Genomic DNA, 14,911 nt, shown 5'->3' on the forward strand with positions numbered 1-14,911 from the left:
TACCCACCACCCTATTACTCGACCCAACCCGGGTACCCACTGTAGGCCTCAAGAGATAAGTACAAAATGTCCGATTGGGCATTTTGTTACCTTAGCACTGGCAAAACGTATTTAGATACGTGTATTAAACAATCTGGTCATGCATACACTGAAGTTGACTCAAGTTATATATTTATTCAACGATATAAAAAGTCAGAAGGAATGCGAACATTTGTGACTTGTAGTGTAACCAGACAGTTCTAGATACTTTTTTGTCATTAAACAATATATCACGTGACTAACCACGGGTCCGGGTAGTCCTGTGGGTACCCGAGTCCTACTCAATACCCACAGGACCCGGGTACCCGAGTTACCCGTCCCAGCCCTAGATTTAAATGTTATTTTCTAGTTGTGTCTTGTGTCTTTTGCTTCTGGTAGGAAGAATCTGTGAACAGAAAAATAGAAAATTGTGGCTGACATTGCACCCCACTGTCGCACATAATATCCCAGTGAAGCATGTGATGGGAGGGTGCCTATTGCCACCCTGCGTCAGTCTGTGTATGAAGGATCAGCTGTACTTCCATTGGAACGCCTGACCCTGATGTGAGTCAGATGTGATGCTTGGTTACAACTGACACCCTCGGTCACATCATCCCCAAATGTTGCTAATCAAGATTTGTTTATATATTGTGTTTTGTTTGTGCGTGTTAAAAATCATGATTTGTACGTGGAGACACGTACGCTGGTCAAATACTGTTTTCCAGTACTCTTCACATCAAGGAATACATTTATGTAGGGAGGCCCTTTCCAAGGTTGATTGTACACAATTGTTCACAACTGTTTATTTGGTTGGATACTATAGTTTGAACAACCAAAACAAAAAAGAAGACCGCTCGCACTATATTTTCTAAAAAACATTGCCTGAGAACCAATTCTTTTATTTTTGTAAGCCTTACAGGGAACTGATTTGACAAAATGAGTTGCCAATATAGATCCCAGTGTATTGTGCTTACTGAAATCTTGAATAGGACCAAGGTACTAGTGTGCTTTACATTGACATATTGACACTACATCATGGTTTATATACACTGTAGGCCAGTCTCTGTTATTTACCAGCTTTGGATGGTTTTATTCTTCAACTGTGATATTTAACTGCTTTAATTCAATAATAATGAACTTGTTCTCATCACTATAGAGAGGTAATATTGCCAATGTGATGCAATATTCAACTCATTCACTGTTTGAGTGAGTGAGTTTGGTTTTACACTGCTTTTAGCAATATTGCAGCAATATCACGGCCAGGGACACCAGAAATGGGCTTCACACATTGTACCCATGTAGGGAATCAAACCCAGGCCTTTGGCATGACGAGCAAATGCTTTAACCACGAGGCTTCCCCACTCACTGTTTGAACCAGTGGATGGACTGAAAGCGCCTGTTGGCCTCCAAGAGAATTGATTAAAGTTAATATTGTATGTATTGAAATTATGGAAATAATCCAGTTTATCATTTAACTTAAGCATTTATCCATGACATAAGCTTATGACATAAAAACATGTATGTCATACCCCAATGACATAAGTATGCAAATTAGATATGCAAATTAGATAACCGGAAGAGCGAGCGGTTTGATTTGAAACTATATATTATAAGTGAAGTTACACCAGAGATATAATCAGATTACACAGAATCATTGTTGTTACCGTTATTAAAGTTTCAATTATTCTACAAAAGTCTGTTCAAGTATTTTGTTTAAAATAATCCGAGGAACTTTTTTTCTCAGCGAATTGTTTATTTTGGTTTACATGGCTATGGAAAACATGTATCACTAAGCACGATCTATACGTAAGATTTCGACAAGTTGCTGATGTTAATGTTTAATGCAATTATTCCCTAATTTGGAAGCAAAAATGTGAAAATGATAAATAGAATTCATCACGAGTGTTTTTTAATATGGGAAATATCAACCTCGTCCCGTTAATCGGTATTTGCCTCGCCAAAGGCTTGGCAAATACCGATTAACTAAGACTCGGTTGATATTTCCCATATTAAAAAACACTCGTGATGAATCCTCTATGTATGATATAATGTTTTTCGGAACATATAGCAATGTAAAAATGCATTATTTGCTGGTCCACTAGCTACATCAAGATCAAGTGGAGGGTTTTGTATTTGCTATTTTGTGAATTTGATATGACTGTTATTGGAAAATGAGTATGAAAGCAATATAGTGATTGTTAAAGTCAAATGTTTTTAAATGTTTTGCAACAGATAGTATTTTACAATGAAATCACCAAGGGAGGTAACTCTAGTGTGGTTTGTGACTGAAACTAGTCCTTTATAGTCAGTTAACTCTCTTGCCTCAGGAAGATGGTCATATATCTGTTAAAAACTTCTCTAACTTTTTGTGTGTGACTTCATCTGTGGTAATAAAAAAACTAGTCATCTGAGGTTCTTTTAGCATTCTTATTTGAACTATTTATTATTGCACTTATTTGGCGACGTGCATGCGTGTGTTTGTGTGTGTCTGCTTGTACTAGACCAGTTTAATGCCGATTTTATAGTGCTATCCCACTGAGATACCATGCCGCAGTTTCACATTAATACCCCACTCAGACAGAGTATACTGACTCCGACCCTTTTATATTTAGCCCCTTAATGTGGAATGCCAGGTGGGAGTACCATCTTTTAATGTCTTTTGGTGTGACGGGGCTGGGGATTGACCTGGGGATTGACCCCAACCTTCCGCTCTCTGGGCAGACGCTCTACCACTGGACCACGGAGGTGGTAAGGGAGGAAAGCCCAAAGTTATGAGTGAGTGAGTGTGTATGGTTTTACGCCGCTTTTAGCAATATTTCAGCGATATCACGGCGGGGGACACAAGAAATGGGCTTCACACATTGTACCCATGTCGGGAATCGAACCCAGGTCTTCGGCGTGACGAGTGAACGCTTTAACCCCTAGGCTACCTGACCGCCCCCTAAAGTTATGAAAGTCCTATGCATGTACTACTTAGATGTAACCAATGAGCACAGCTATGGTGCAGACGATTCAGGAAACATAATCAAGATGAACCGGAATTTGAACCCAAGGATCGCAGTTCTGCACAGTGATGCACATTGACTTCGACAACTGTGCCACCTCCCCCAATAGAGTATTGACTCTAGGGTTCTACCCAGAAGAAACCTCCTGTTACATGATATATTAAGTTGATTGTGTTCAAGTTAACGATGTTTCACTGCATATCAGTTTACCCTAATTAAGTGGACCCGTGAAGATTCCGGGGTAGAATAGGTCGTCAGCAACCCATGCTTGCCGTAAAAGGTGAAAAGGTCTGAAAAATAATCGAGTCTGGACCAGACAATCCAGTGATTGACATCATGAGCATCGATCCACACAATTGGGATCGATGACATGCATCAACCAAGTCAGCAAGCCTGATCACCCGATCCCGTTAGTCGTCTCTTACGACAAGCATAGTCGCCTTTTACAGCAAGCCACAGACACCTTTGATCATGGGTTGGAATCCTGAGACCTGCCTCAATTCAGGTATTCATCTCACATGCTGACACACCGTGATACAACTAAATTTTATTCAAAGTGGCGTTGAAGCAAACTCACTCTGGGTGACCCCGTCCGTAATGTCTGGACAAGATGAACCCGTGGTTGATACCATGATCAACTTTTCACTCTGTTAAGGTAAGGTTAGGTGAAATGGGGTTTCATGTCGCATCAAAGATTATTGCACATATATATGTGTGTGCGTGTGTGTGTGTGGCTGCATGTTTGTTTGTTGTTTAACGCCGCACTCAGCAATATTCCAGCTATATGATGTCAGTCTGTAACTAATCCAGTCTGAACCATATAATCCAGTGATTGACATCATGAGAACGATCCATGATTGGGATAAGATGACATGCATCAACCATGTCAGCGAGCCTGATCACCCGATCCTGTTAGTCGCCTCTTACGACAAGCATAGTCACCTTTTTTACGGTAAGCATGGGTTGCGGAACACTTATTCTACCCCGGATGTGGCTGCTTGTGCTAGTCAGGACTGATGTTGATTTATAGTGCTAGCCCACTGAGATACCATACCGCAGTTGACATGAATACTCCACTCAGACACAGTATACTGACTCCGAGCAGTCCTTACTTTAGCACCTTAATGCGCCAGACAGGGTAACAAGAAGTACCATCTTTTGGTATGATGTGGCCGGGGATCAAACCCCGGACTTCCTGCTCTCCAGGTGGACACTCTACCACTAGACTATGGAGGTGGTCACACTCTGTTTAGGGTATAATGAGTGAGTGAGTGAGTTGGGTTTTATGCCGCTTTTAACAGTATTCCAGTTATATCACGGCGTGTCACCATAATGTGGGAGGAAAGCCCGAAGTGATGCAGGTCTTAGACGTTTACCACTTCGGTGAAACCCACGAGCACAGGTATGGTGCTGACAAACCTAGAAACATAATCGGGGCGAACCGGGATTTGAACCCACAATCATAGGTTTAGGGTGTAATGATGCACAACCAGCTAGGTCAAGCTGAAACCGCTGAACCCCATTGTAATCCGTCTTTGATAACCTCAGTGTACTTGCCGCCTATTCTGGGCCCACTTGCACAAAGCGATCTTAGCGCTAATATGATCGTAACTCCCATACTTTGACATAGGCTTAAGATAGTCTTAGATCGCTTTGTGCAAGTTGGCCAAGCTGTACCGGAATCTCATCAGAGATGATTTTCTTAAACTTCCCTTTTGAAGCATAAATGAAACCATCCATAGTCATGTTAATTATCAAGTGTAGAATATTTAATATCTTCATTCTATTATAATAAATACCATGGAACCATTCGCCACCATAGCTTCATTTCATTTCCCTCCCCTCCATCTCGAACTCAGCACAGAATTTCTCTCTCTCATGAGAATGATTTTATTGGATTGCTATTATTAAAATTGTGCAATCCAATCAAGCTCAAAATGAAGCTATGGTTGCATTTGGGTCCATATTTTTCAAAATAGTATGAAGATACACTTGATCATATTGATAATTGATGAAGTGAAAACATGCCTGCTTACCAAAGCAAAGTCATCATCATCATCATCATCATCATGTCCAAAAGGTGACTATGCTTGTCGTGAGAGGCAACTAGAGGCAGATGGTCAGGCTCACTGACCTGATCAATGCATGTCATCTTATCCCAATTGTGTGGGTCGATGCTCATGATATCAATCACTGGATTGTCTGACCCAGACTTGATTATTTACAGAGCGCTTGAATATTGCTGAGTGCAGCATTAAACAACTAAACAAACAAATCATCATATCCATGATCAGAAAGCTATCCCATAAAGCAATATCAAAACTATAACTACAATAAATCTATGTTGAAGTATTGACTGAGATCACTTTCTGGAATAGGACCCTATGTAAAACTCAAGGGAAAACATAAAAACATACAAGAATCAATACATATATAAATGATTTAATAACAAAATGACAGTCAAAAGAACTGCCAATTCATGACACAGTAAGAAATCTTGACACAAGTTGACGGAAGTGGAGCAGTGATGTGATTAATAATATAAACTGCACGTAACATCAGCTGTCCACAGGCAGACCATCTAGGGGGCAATTCATAGAGGAGTTCTTCAACCACATGTCTATACAATTGTCATGGAACACATGATCACAGGGTAAAAATTTCCTGGTCTGTCCCATTTCATAAGGATCCATACACACAGCACAAATCTCACCCGCACTTTCTTCACCAACAATATCCGTTTTGAAAGACCCAAGGATATCTTCTGCCACAGTTTTAGGTGCCACCGACTCGTCCAATCGCAGAAGAGTTTCATAATCTTCTGGAGACAGTTCTCGGTGTTGTAGGGAAATGAGCAGAGATATCAAATCGGTTGGCAGGTCATCCGGCACAGCGTCATTATGTAAAGCATGGCTAAGATTCTGCACAGGGGCAGACCTGCTCCTATTATTGTTAGTATCGGTATACTGTCGAGAATTTTCAGGTTCACTTTTCCTTGGAGGCATTGGATAATGGAGATGTGCTCTGTAGGGATCCAATTCCATAGTTTTCATCACTCTGTGATGGACATAAAGTTTCTTTCTTCCATCATTATTCAAAATATTCTTACAGTACTTGTCCTTCACCTGTTTGTGAGCTTTTCTTACTTTTCTGTCTCTGTCATCACGCAAATACTTATTTTCTAACCTTTTTCCTTCGTATTTCTGTAAATGTTCAAACGGCGTGATTTTCTCCTCCATAGCCAAGTACTCTTGATCAATTTCTTCAAGGAGGCTGTGCACTTCCTGATCATTGATATGAGAAGCTTTTGAAGGCCTTGGAAGAAGAGACATGTTGAATCCGAGGTCAGACAATTCCATTTTACTCCATTTCTTCTTCTTCTTCTTTTTCTTCTCCTTCTTTGAATCTTTAGTTTCACTCTCACTGACAACGCTTTTCTGAAACTCCATAACTTCTTCGTGTTTTTCCACCAGTCTCAGTTTTCTGTTTGCTTTCTTCTCTTTGAGTGAAAGTTTCCTGAGAGGCATCTCAGGTGGTTGGCAGAAGATGTCCTCAAATCTGATTTCATCAACAGGAGAAGTATTCTCGGAACGGTCAGCCGAACTTTCAGAAGGCATTGACACGGATCTTCTAAAATGGCTGAATGGCACATTTCTCTCGAACCCGTTTGAAGTTCTAGGCCAGTCTACACTGCCTTCCGCAAATGACAGCATCCTTAAACTTAATGTACGGTGCCTTTGAACAATCTCTGTTCTAGCGGAATGTATTTTCGGACCTTGGCGTCCGCCAAGAGGCGTGAAAATGACCAAAAATCAAAACTGTTCGCTCGCTTATATGCAAAGCTTGCACAACACCCCAGCAACTTGTTTAGGTTCTATTTTTAGAAAGTATCAACAAACGTCATGTGCTTATTTTAGGAACTGACAAGCATTCGCGTCTTGGTGATTGGTTGGCTATATTTAGATAATATTTCAACTATATATACTTAACAACTATCTACAGTTAAATATATATTAATGATTCAATACGTTCAACATTTAGGTGATATTGAAATATTACTAATCATATTACAATATAAAATTGAAAAATGTATTTTCAAAATATATTTTGCTACATTTTTACTTGTTTTGTTTAAAAATGACAAACGTTGAATGTAGATATAGACAATTAGTTGTTAAGCTAATACTTTCTTGGGAATTCCATGGTATTGCATGACCATGCGTGCTTGAACCGGTGCTCGACGTCTGCTTGCTATGTGTTATTAGGCCACATTTATCTTATTATCATAACGTAATGGACACATTGAAAGGTTATCGACATCCAAAGGTTATAGTCTTTCAGCTATTTTTATTCACAAAAGCCTGCATTAATCCTAATCTGCAATGGATATATGAGATATGCCGTAAATGATTTGAGCTGATTCCAAGGTGGAAACAAGCCGAACACCATTATTCTTAATCAGTTACCACATAATGTATTGTGACGGGAGGCCAATGTCTTCAGGGTCATATGTCTATTTGTGTATAGGAATATATGACGTTTCAATTCTGTAAGTTGTCTGGGTTCAGAAGAATGGTTACATTTTGATTTGATTAGTGGCATTAATATCCATTTCTTCAAAGTTTCATTGACATTTTCTTTATGTGAACTTTTCTACAGACGCATAACAACTTAGGATAACATTCCCTATGATATGAAAGCGTTCACTGGATTTGACAGCGTCAATTTCTTACTTATAATTATTCCATTATCTGTTGAACTAAGCAAAAGATCTAGTGTATTCAAAGGTCAAAATGCATATGCAATTTCTATGATTTCATCAAAGGTGATTATTCAGTTAAAAAATTATGTTTTTGTGTTTTCCTGTTAACTTATTTCAAAACTATAGCTTTTTGGCAATGTCAGCTGTAACAAAACAAAATATATGTGCAATGAACCCAGTTGTGAATTCAGTGTAACTATCACCATTAATACATCTGCAGTCCCACATACTGGTCAGTCTCTGACCCAGGGTACTTATCATGTTGTGTACGGGGTCAATGTCAGACCAGTGAGGATTATCCTTTGAACCCAAAGTAGTTCTAGCCCTTACTCTGCAACCAGTGAAGATTATGGCTAGTATATAGCTCTTCAGCAACCCATGCTTGCCGTAAGAGGCGACTATGCTAGTCGTAAGAGGTGACTAACGGGATCAAGTGGTCATGCTCGCTGACATGGTTGATGCATGTCATCGATTCTAATTGTGTTGATCGATGCACATGATGTCAATCACTGGATTGTCTTGTCCAGACTCCTCGTCATACAGCTGGAATATTGCTGAGTGTGTGTTAAACACAAAACAAACAAACTGTTCCTTTTGTTTTACAAAAACGTTGTCTCTTTGTAATTAGGCTAATTATTAATTACAACATTGATATACATATTAAAATATACAAAAAGTGGAGTTTGAGGGTCTTGAATCAAATTTGCTCAGTCTGCCAACCGACCCAGCCAAGACCATTGATAACCAGCTACTGTTGTGTTTCAGCTAGAGGAGGCTTTGCAGATATGTCCTGGAAATGAGGGCCAAGTGAATATCGCATTCCAAGTGTACATGGATCTATGTGAAGGTAACAAATTGAGACACTAAAGGTTGGAAATGTGCCCAGTGTTTGAAATGAAAAATATTGCCAGGCTGCCATCAGGACGCACAGACTTTAAAAGCTGCAGTCATTGACTAAACTCTACAGGCCCTCATTAAAAAACTGCAGCTTATTGTGACAAATAAATTGACACACAAATAGACTGCAGGCCATAAGTACCGTACAAATTTGAGTGAGTGAGTGAGTATGGTTTTACACCGCTTTTAGCAATATTCCAGCAATATCACGGCGGGGGACACCAGAAATGGGCTTCACACATTGTACCCATGTTGGGCAGGTGCTTGTTTCAAACACTGAATATGCCCTGAGTAAAAGGTTTTCATGAGATCTAAGCCATGTGTACAGTGCTTCAGATTGCCAGGGGTCCTAGTTATTGACTGACCCAAGAAATCAACAAATTTCTGATCAGTATGCATCCACTTCACATCTTGAGAAACCCAGTAATGTACATGTCAAACTATGACAGTCAAAACATAAAATGTGAACATGCAAGATAATCCAAAATCACGAATGATTTCTTGAAATAACAGATCATTTTATGAAACACTGATTTTAAGGAATATTGTGCTTACCGAGTTGGAGATGGTGGGTAAGCCTAGTGGTTAAAGTGTTTGCTTGTCGAAGGCCGGGTCCAATTCCCTAGATGGGTACAATGTGTGAAGCTCATTTCTGGACCAACTTCATGGTCTAGTAGATAGAGCGTCTGCTGGAAAGTGGAAGGTCTGGGGTTAAATTCCTGGTCACGTCATACCAAAAACCGTTAAAAGATGGTACTTGTTATTACCCTGCCTGGACTCGTCGGCTTGGAGTCAGTATTCTGTGTCTGAGTGGGGTATTCATGTTAAAATGTGGCATGGTGTATATCAGTGGGCTAGCACTATAAATTTGGCATTAGTATGGACTAGTACAAGCAGCCACACACACACACACACATATGCATGCATGACGCTTTATATTTGCAACAATCTTGCCATTTCTTAGAAGTTGAGATAGTAGAGATAATTTATGGATAACAACTTCTTTGTTTACAATCGCCTTTACAGTAAATAAAGAAGTTGTTATCCATAAATTATCTCTAGTTTGTCAATGGTAGATTCATTTTCTTTTCTCCCAGCAAAAACATGGCATCATGTGGAACTACACCACTGTGGAGCTCTGAACATGATGTTTGTGTCAGCTCGCAGGGGTGAAGGTCAGCCGCGTGAAGTATTCCTGCCAACAGATGTCACCATGGCGATGTCACAAGAGGACATACACACTCACTTCCAGCACCTGGTCATTGGGGACAAACAAACACACAGGTATGTTGGCTACAAAGAACATGTACAATGATCACGACATATCAAGCATTTTATAAGCCCCAGAAACTAAATTCAGAAATGAAAATAAACTTTTGACAAAGGCCCATGTTGGACATCTTCCTGAGGCAAGGGAGTTAACTGATTTAAAAAGTCAAGTTTCCACTTTAAAAGTCAGTTTACTCCCTTGCCTCGGGAAGATCATGTTGGAAGGGAAGTAAGTCTTTGAAACTTTGAAACAGTTTAGGGCTGGGACGGGTAACCCGAGTACTCAGGTCGGGTGGGTCCTGAGTAGGACCTAGGTACCTACAGGACTACCCGGATCCGTGGTTAGTCATGTGATATATTGATTAATGACAATAATCTTAAAATTCCATGGTTATACTACAAGTCGCTAATGTTCACATTTCTTTCAGACTGTGCTCACATTCCTTCTGAATTTCTATGTTTGAGTAAAGACAAAGCTTCATTAACCTTAGTGTATGCACGATCAGATCGTTTTATACTATATCTAAATACTTTCTGCCAAGGCTCTGGTAAAACAATTCCCAACATTTTGTACCCAACTTGAGATACTGTTGTGTAAATGTTCAGTATTTTGAGACATAGGTTTGGACTTGTCAAGTTTACAGATTTTTTACAAGAGTACAGAGTAATTAATATTTTTTACAAAGAATCAATCATCATGATCATGTAGTCCATGATGATCACCATTTTTTCCCATTCAAATTTACCAAATTTCACCCAGAATGCATATTTGTTCAAAACACTAAGTTGAACAATCTGTTATCTGGAAAACATGAGAATTTGTTTTCACCTTCCTCTCTCTCTACACTCCCTTTATATCCAATGGTTGGCCCTTACATGTATAATACTCTATTTCCAGCCTCACCCTTGCAGTGTGTGACTCCGACACCAGCACCGTGTACTACAAGTTGTCCGACACACTGCTTCCACCTGCCCCGCCCGATGTGACAGAGGAGAAGAAGAGGAAGAGACAACAGTACTTCCAGCACAGGAGGCAGCACTTGTCTGCACAGGCTGAACTCTTCAGGATGGAGAGGGAAGAAAAATCAAGGGTGCCTGCCTCGGAGGGCACATGTGACGTACATGAATCATCATGACAAAATAAAGATTCTACATACATGTTTGTTTTCTTACCAAGACAACAAGGGGCGGTCGGGTAGCCTAATGGTTAAAGCGTTCGCTCATCACGCTGAATATTCGGGTTCGATTCCTGACATGGGTACAATTTGTGAAGCCCATTTCAGGTCTCCCCCGCCATGATATCGCTGGAATATTGCTAAAAGCGGCGTAAAACCATACTCACTCACTACTAAGAAAACAAAATCGAATATGATGGCAGACAACAAAATCGAATATGATGGCCTTAATTATTGCAACATCATTATTATTAATTCATATCAAGGAAAATGATTTTCACAATATTTCAGTCTCCAGATAAAACACCTGTTAGCCGCCTCTTACCACAAGCATAGTCCCATAGTCGCCTTTTACGGCAAGCATGGGTTGCTGAAGGCCTTTTCTACCCTCTTCATGGTCGCAAATATATATGTTCTTGCATATGACATTGAAGGCCGGGTGTGAATTAGGCATAACACACTTGTGTATATGATCATATGAGTACTTATGAACAGAATGTGACCACACTTAATATGCATGATCTCCAGGTTAGGGTCTCAATTGCATCAACATTTGGTTGGTCCATGAGATCAAGGTCAATAGAGGTCACATAATGAATCATGGCTCACATTTCCGGAAGTTTTGGGTAAATTCATGAGAAATCATTTAAAATATCCTTCACTTCCTAAGTTTGCAACAAAGAATGTTTTCACAAATGATTGGCAAAGATGGAAGGTCAAGGTCACATAGTGTGAAGTACAGGTTGTAACAAGGTCATGTCAAATGTTAAGCTCTGTCATTAGCTGTGGTTGAGAAAATCAATAGATGTGACTGAGTTCAAATTGGAGGAAACTAAAACAGTTACCTCTCTTTGATTGTACCGGGTGAGCAACAGTGCCTTTGGGGGATTTTGGAAACATTTTCTCGATCTGTACTTGAAATTATCTTTTTTCATAACTTCATATGCAACTCTTTGTTCCCAATTATTGAATGACGGCATTAGTAGATTTCCTAAATATGTGCCAGGCAAAACAGGCGGAGGTTATCTGATGATATAATAAATAACGATTATTATTAAGCTGACACGCCGTAATGTAACTGAATTACTGTTAAAAGCGGCGTTAAACCCAACTCACTCACACATACACACGTGCATGGATGTCGCTATGTAAGTCCGATAATCCCTCTCTCTCTCTCTCTCTCTCTCTCTCTCTCAAGAGTTTGCCTGACGGGCGTCAGTTCAGCGCCTGAGATAGTCTTGCTTGATGCATGTCATGCGTGGATCGATGGCCAAGATGTCGATCACTTGATTGTCTGGTCCAGACTCGATCATTTACACAGACCGCCGTCATAATGCTGGATTATTGCTGAGTGCGGCGTTAAACAACAAACATATTTACTTTTTGCTTGTTTGTTTGTTGTTTAAGGCCGCACTCAGCAATATTCCAGCTATATGACGGCGGTCTGTAAATAATCGAGTCAAGACCAGACAATAAAGTGACTGACAACATGAACATCGAACCACGCAATGACACGCATGAACCAAGTCAGCGAGCCTGAGCACCCGATCAAACGGTCGAGTGTCTGGGCCTGGTTGCCCAAAGGGACTAAGGTATGTCACATTCTTTAACACAGACGTACGGTTACTCTTTCTAGCTCGACTAATTTCTAGTCTCTGAAATGAAAATATTTTACAGAAAAAAACAGTTGTTAAATTATGTCAAAAACATAATAAAAAAGAACCCAGAAACTCTCTTCGTTTTCAGAAAGTGCAGTAATCTAGACAACTATTATAGACTTGCATGGGCTGTATTGGTGTATTTGTTTCTCCCAGGCCCTAGAGGATACATTAAATAAAGGAGTCTTAACTCAAGTCTTAACTAATTTGGCAAGTTTGGATTGCCCCACCTCTGAAATTTAGCATTGTTCTTGGCCCCATTTGGATTCATTTTTTTTTATTTCGTAGGTAAATATTTTTTTACGAATATTTCTTGGACTAAATGTTAGTCTAAGGTAAATGTAAATCAAGCAGAAATAAATACGCCACAAAACAGGTTCGCTACTTTGGGCATATCTTCAGCAAAGATGGCATCCACGTTGATCCTTCAAAAATAGATAGTCACACAGATCCCACCCCATAAAGTGTCCATGACATGCGCCATTTCTTAGGTTTGGCCTCGTATTACTGTAGATTTGTAGCTAAAGTTTCTGGCATCGCCACCCCTTCTGAAATACAACCTTCTGAAAAAGACGTGTCTTTCAACAGGCATCCGAAAGCTAAAGCAAGCCCATACAACAGTCCCCATCCTTGCATATCCCGACCAAAACAAACCCTTCATCCTCACAACTGATGCATCTCAAACTGCAATAGGGTACACATTAGGCCATAACTTGATGTTGACTTGAACGTAATGATGTTGTTAATTCATGTCTTTTGACAATACAAGTATGTTCCTTGACATGGGTCATGTTCTGTTTTTTGGGAACAACAATGTTGGTTGTCAGTTTCGGTTATTGTAATAAACTATTTTTATTTTTAATCTATGTTTATTTTTTTTTACCAAGTCAGGGTAAATGATGCACTATGGTCATCTCACATCACTGTCGACTGTTTCAATCATATCAGAGCCGGACAAGTGGAGTCCATAAACCTTCTCCGAGGATACAACACAGTGACTTGCATGAGGTGACCTCTTGAAATGAAAGATTTGAAATGATTATTAATTACAGACGTATTGCCTCTCATGTGGCTTTGTTCACGAAATACTCTGTATCGAAGAGGGTTGCCATATCGCTTTCAAGACTTTTTATTGAGGCTGAGTTTGTTTGTTTTTCAAGCAGATGGGGGCTGAGTTAATTATTTACACAAAAATATGAGCTGTGTTGTTTTTTTCAAAATGGCCCGCCCTTAAGGGAGAACACATCACTCCCATATTGACTGAACTGCACTGGTTACCATTCCAACAAAGAGTCTATTCACTCTTCATTTTTGGCAGCCTGCATATCTACAGCATGTTCTCTCCGATCAAAAGATCAACATCTGCACGTGGTACCACATGGCGATAGGTCATTTCAACATGCTGGCCCATGACTACTGGACAATCTACCACAAGAAACTTTAAAAATACTCTGAAGACCTATCTCTTCAAGGGGGCCTTTGACTAGATCAATCATGTCCTCAGCTCATTTGAACAGTTATGTGACGGCGGTCTGTACATAATCGAATTTGTACAGGACAATCCAGTGATTGACATCAAGAGCATCGATCCACGCAATTGGGATACGATGACATGCATCAACCAAGTCAGCAAGCCTGACCATCCCATCCCGTAAGTCGCCTCTTACGACAAACATAGGTATGATCGCCTCTAACGGCAAGCATGGGTTGTTGAAGACCTATTTTAACACGGTCCTTTACGGATTTCACGTTCAGTAAATGCTATATTTAATTTTATACATGCATAGCTATGTACATGCATATATTTCCTGTTTCTAAAATTGGACAAGGACTGGTGATATCGAGGATTAGATACGGAAGAAATTTGTAATATCCATATGACGTACGTTTAATCACGGGACCATGTAACTAATAATAATAATAATAATAATTAACAAAAAATTCGCAAAATATCAAGTTATTTTGTTATCATTAGTTACATGGTCCTTTGTTTTATTGTTGTCTGAATTAATTTGTCATAAATATCTCGCCATTGCAGTGTGTCTTTGTGTGGGTTGAAGCAAACACCTAGTTTAATCACTGATTGACTTGAAATGAGCAGCATCACTGACAGTTTGTCAAGAACAC

The 14,911-nt window shown here is 39.8% G+C and overlaps 2 protein-coding genes across 2 annotated transcripts; one reads left to right on the forward strand and one right to left on the reverse strand.

Annotated features, from left to right (window-relative positions):
* Positions 1 to 5,449: 5,449 nt before the first annotated feature.
* LOC124115987 lies at positions 5,450 to 6,903 on the reverse strand. The gene has a single exon (XM_046477177.2). The coding sequence runs from the start codon at positions 6,734 to 6,736 to the stop codon at positions 5,582 to 5,584; it is 1,155 nt and encodes a 384-aa protein (XP_046333133.1). The 5' UTR covers positions 6,737 to 6,903; the 3' UTR covers positions 5,450 to 5,581.
* Positions 6,904 to 7,211: 308 nt separating this feature from the next.
* LOC124115989 (tRNA-splicing endonuclease subunit Sen15-like) lies at positions 7,212 to 11,109 on the forward strand. The gene is made up of 4 exons (XM_046477179.2): positions 7,212 to 7,349; positions 8,551 to 8,632; positions 9,780 to 9,966; positions 10,850 to 11,109. Exons 1-4 carry the CDS (start codon positions 7,317 to 7,319, stop codon positions 11,085 to 11,087), a joined length of 540 nt encoding a protein of 179 aa, XP_046333135.1. The 5' UTR covers positions 7,212 to 7,316; the 3' UTR covers positions 11,088 to 11,109.
* The last annotated feature ends 3,802 nt before the right edge of the window (positions 11,110 to 14,911 follow it).

Source organism: Haliotis rufescens, unplaced genomic scaffold (genome assembly GCF_023055435.1).
Source record: "Haliotis rufescens isolate VD_foot unplaced genomic scaffold, xgHalRufe1.0.p SCAF_8, whole genome shotgun sequence".
Lineage (NCBI taxonomy): Eukaryota > Metazoa > Mollusca > Gastropoda > Lepetellida > Haliotidae > Haliotis > Haliotis rufescens.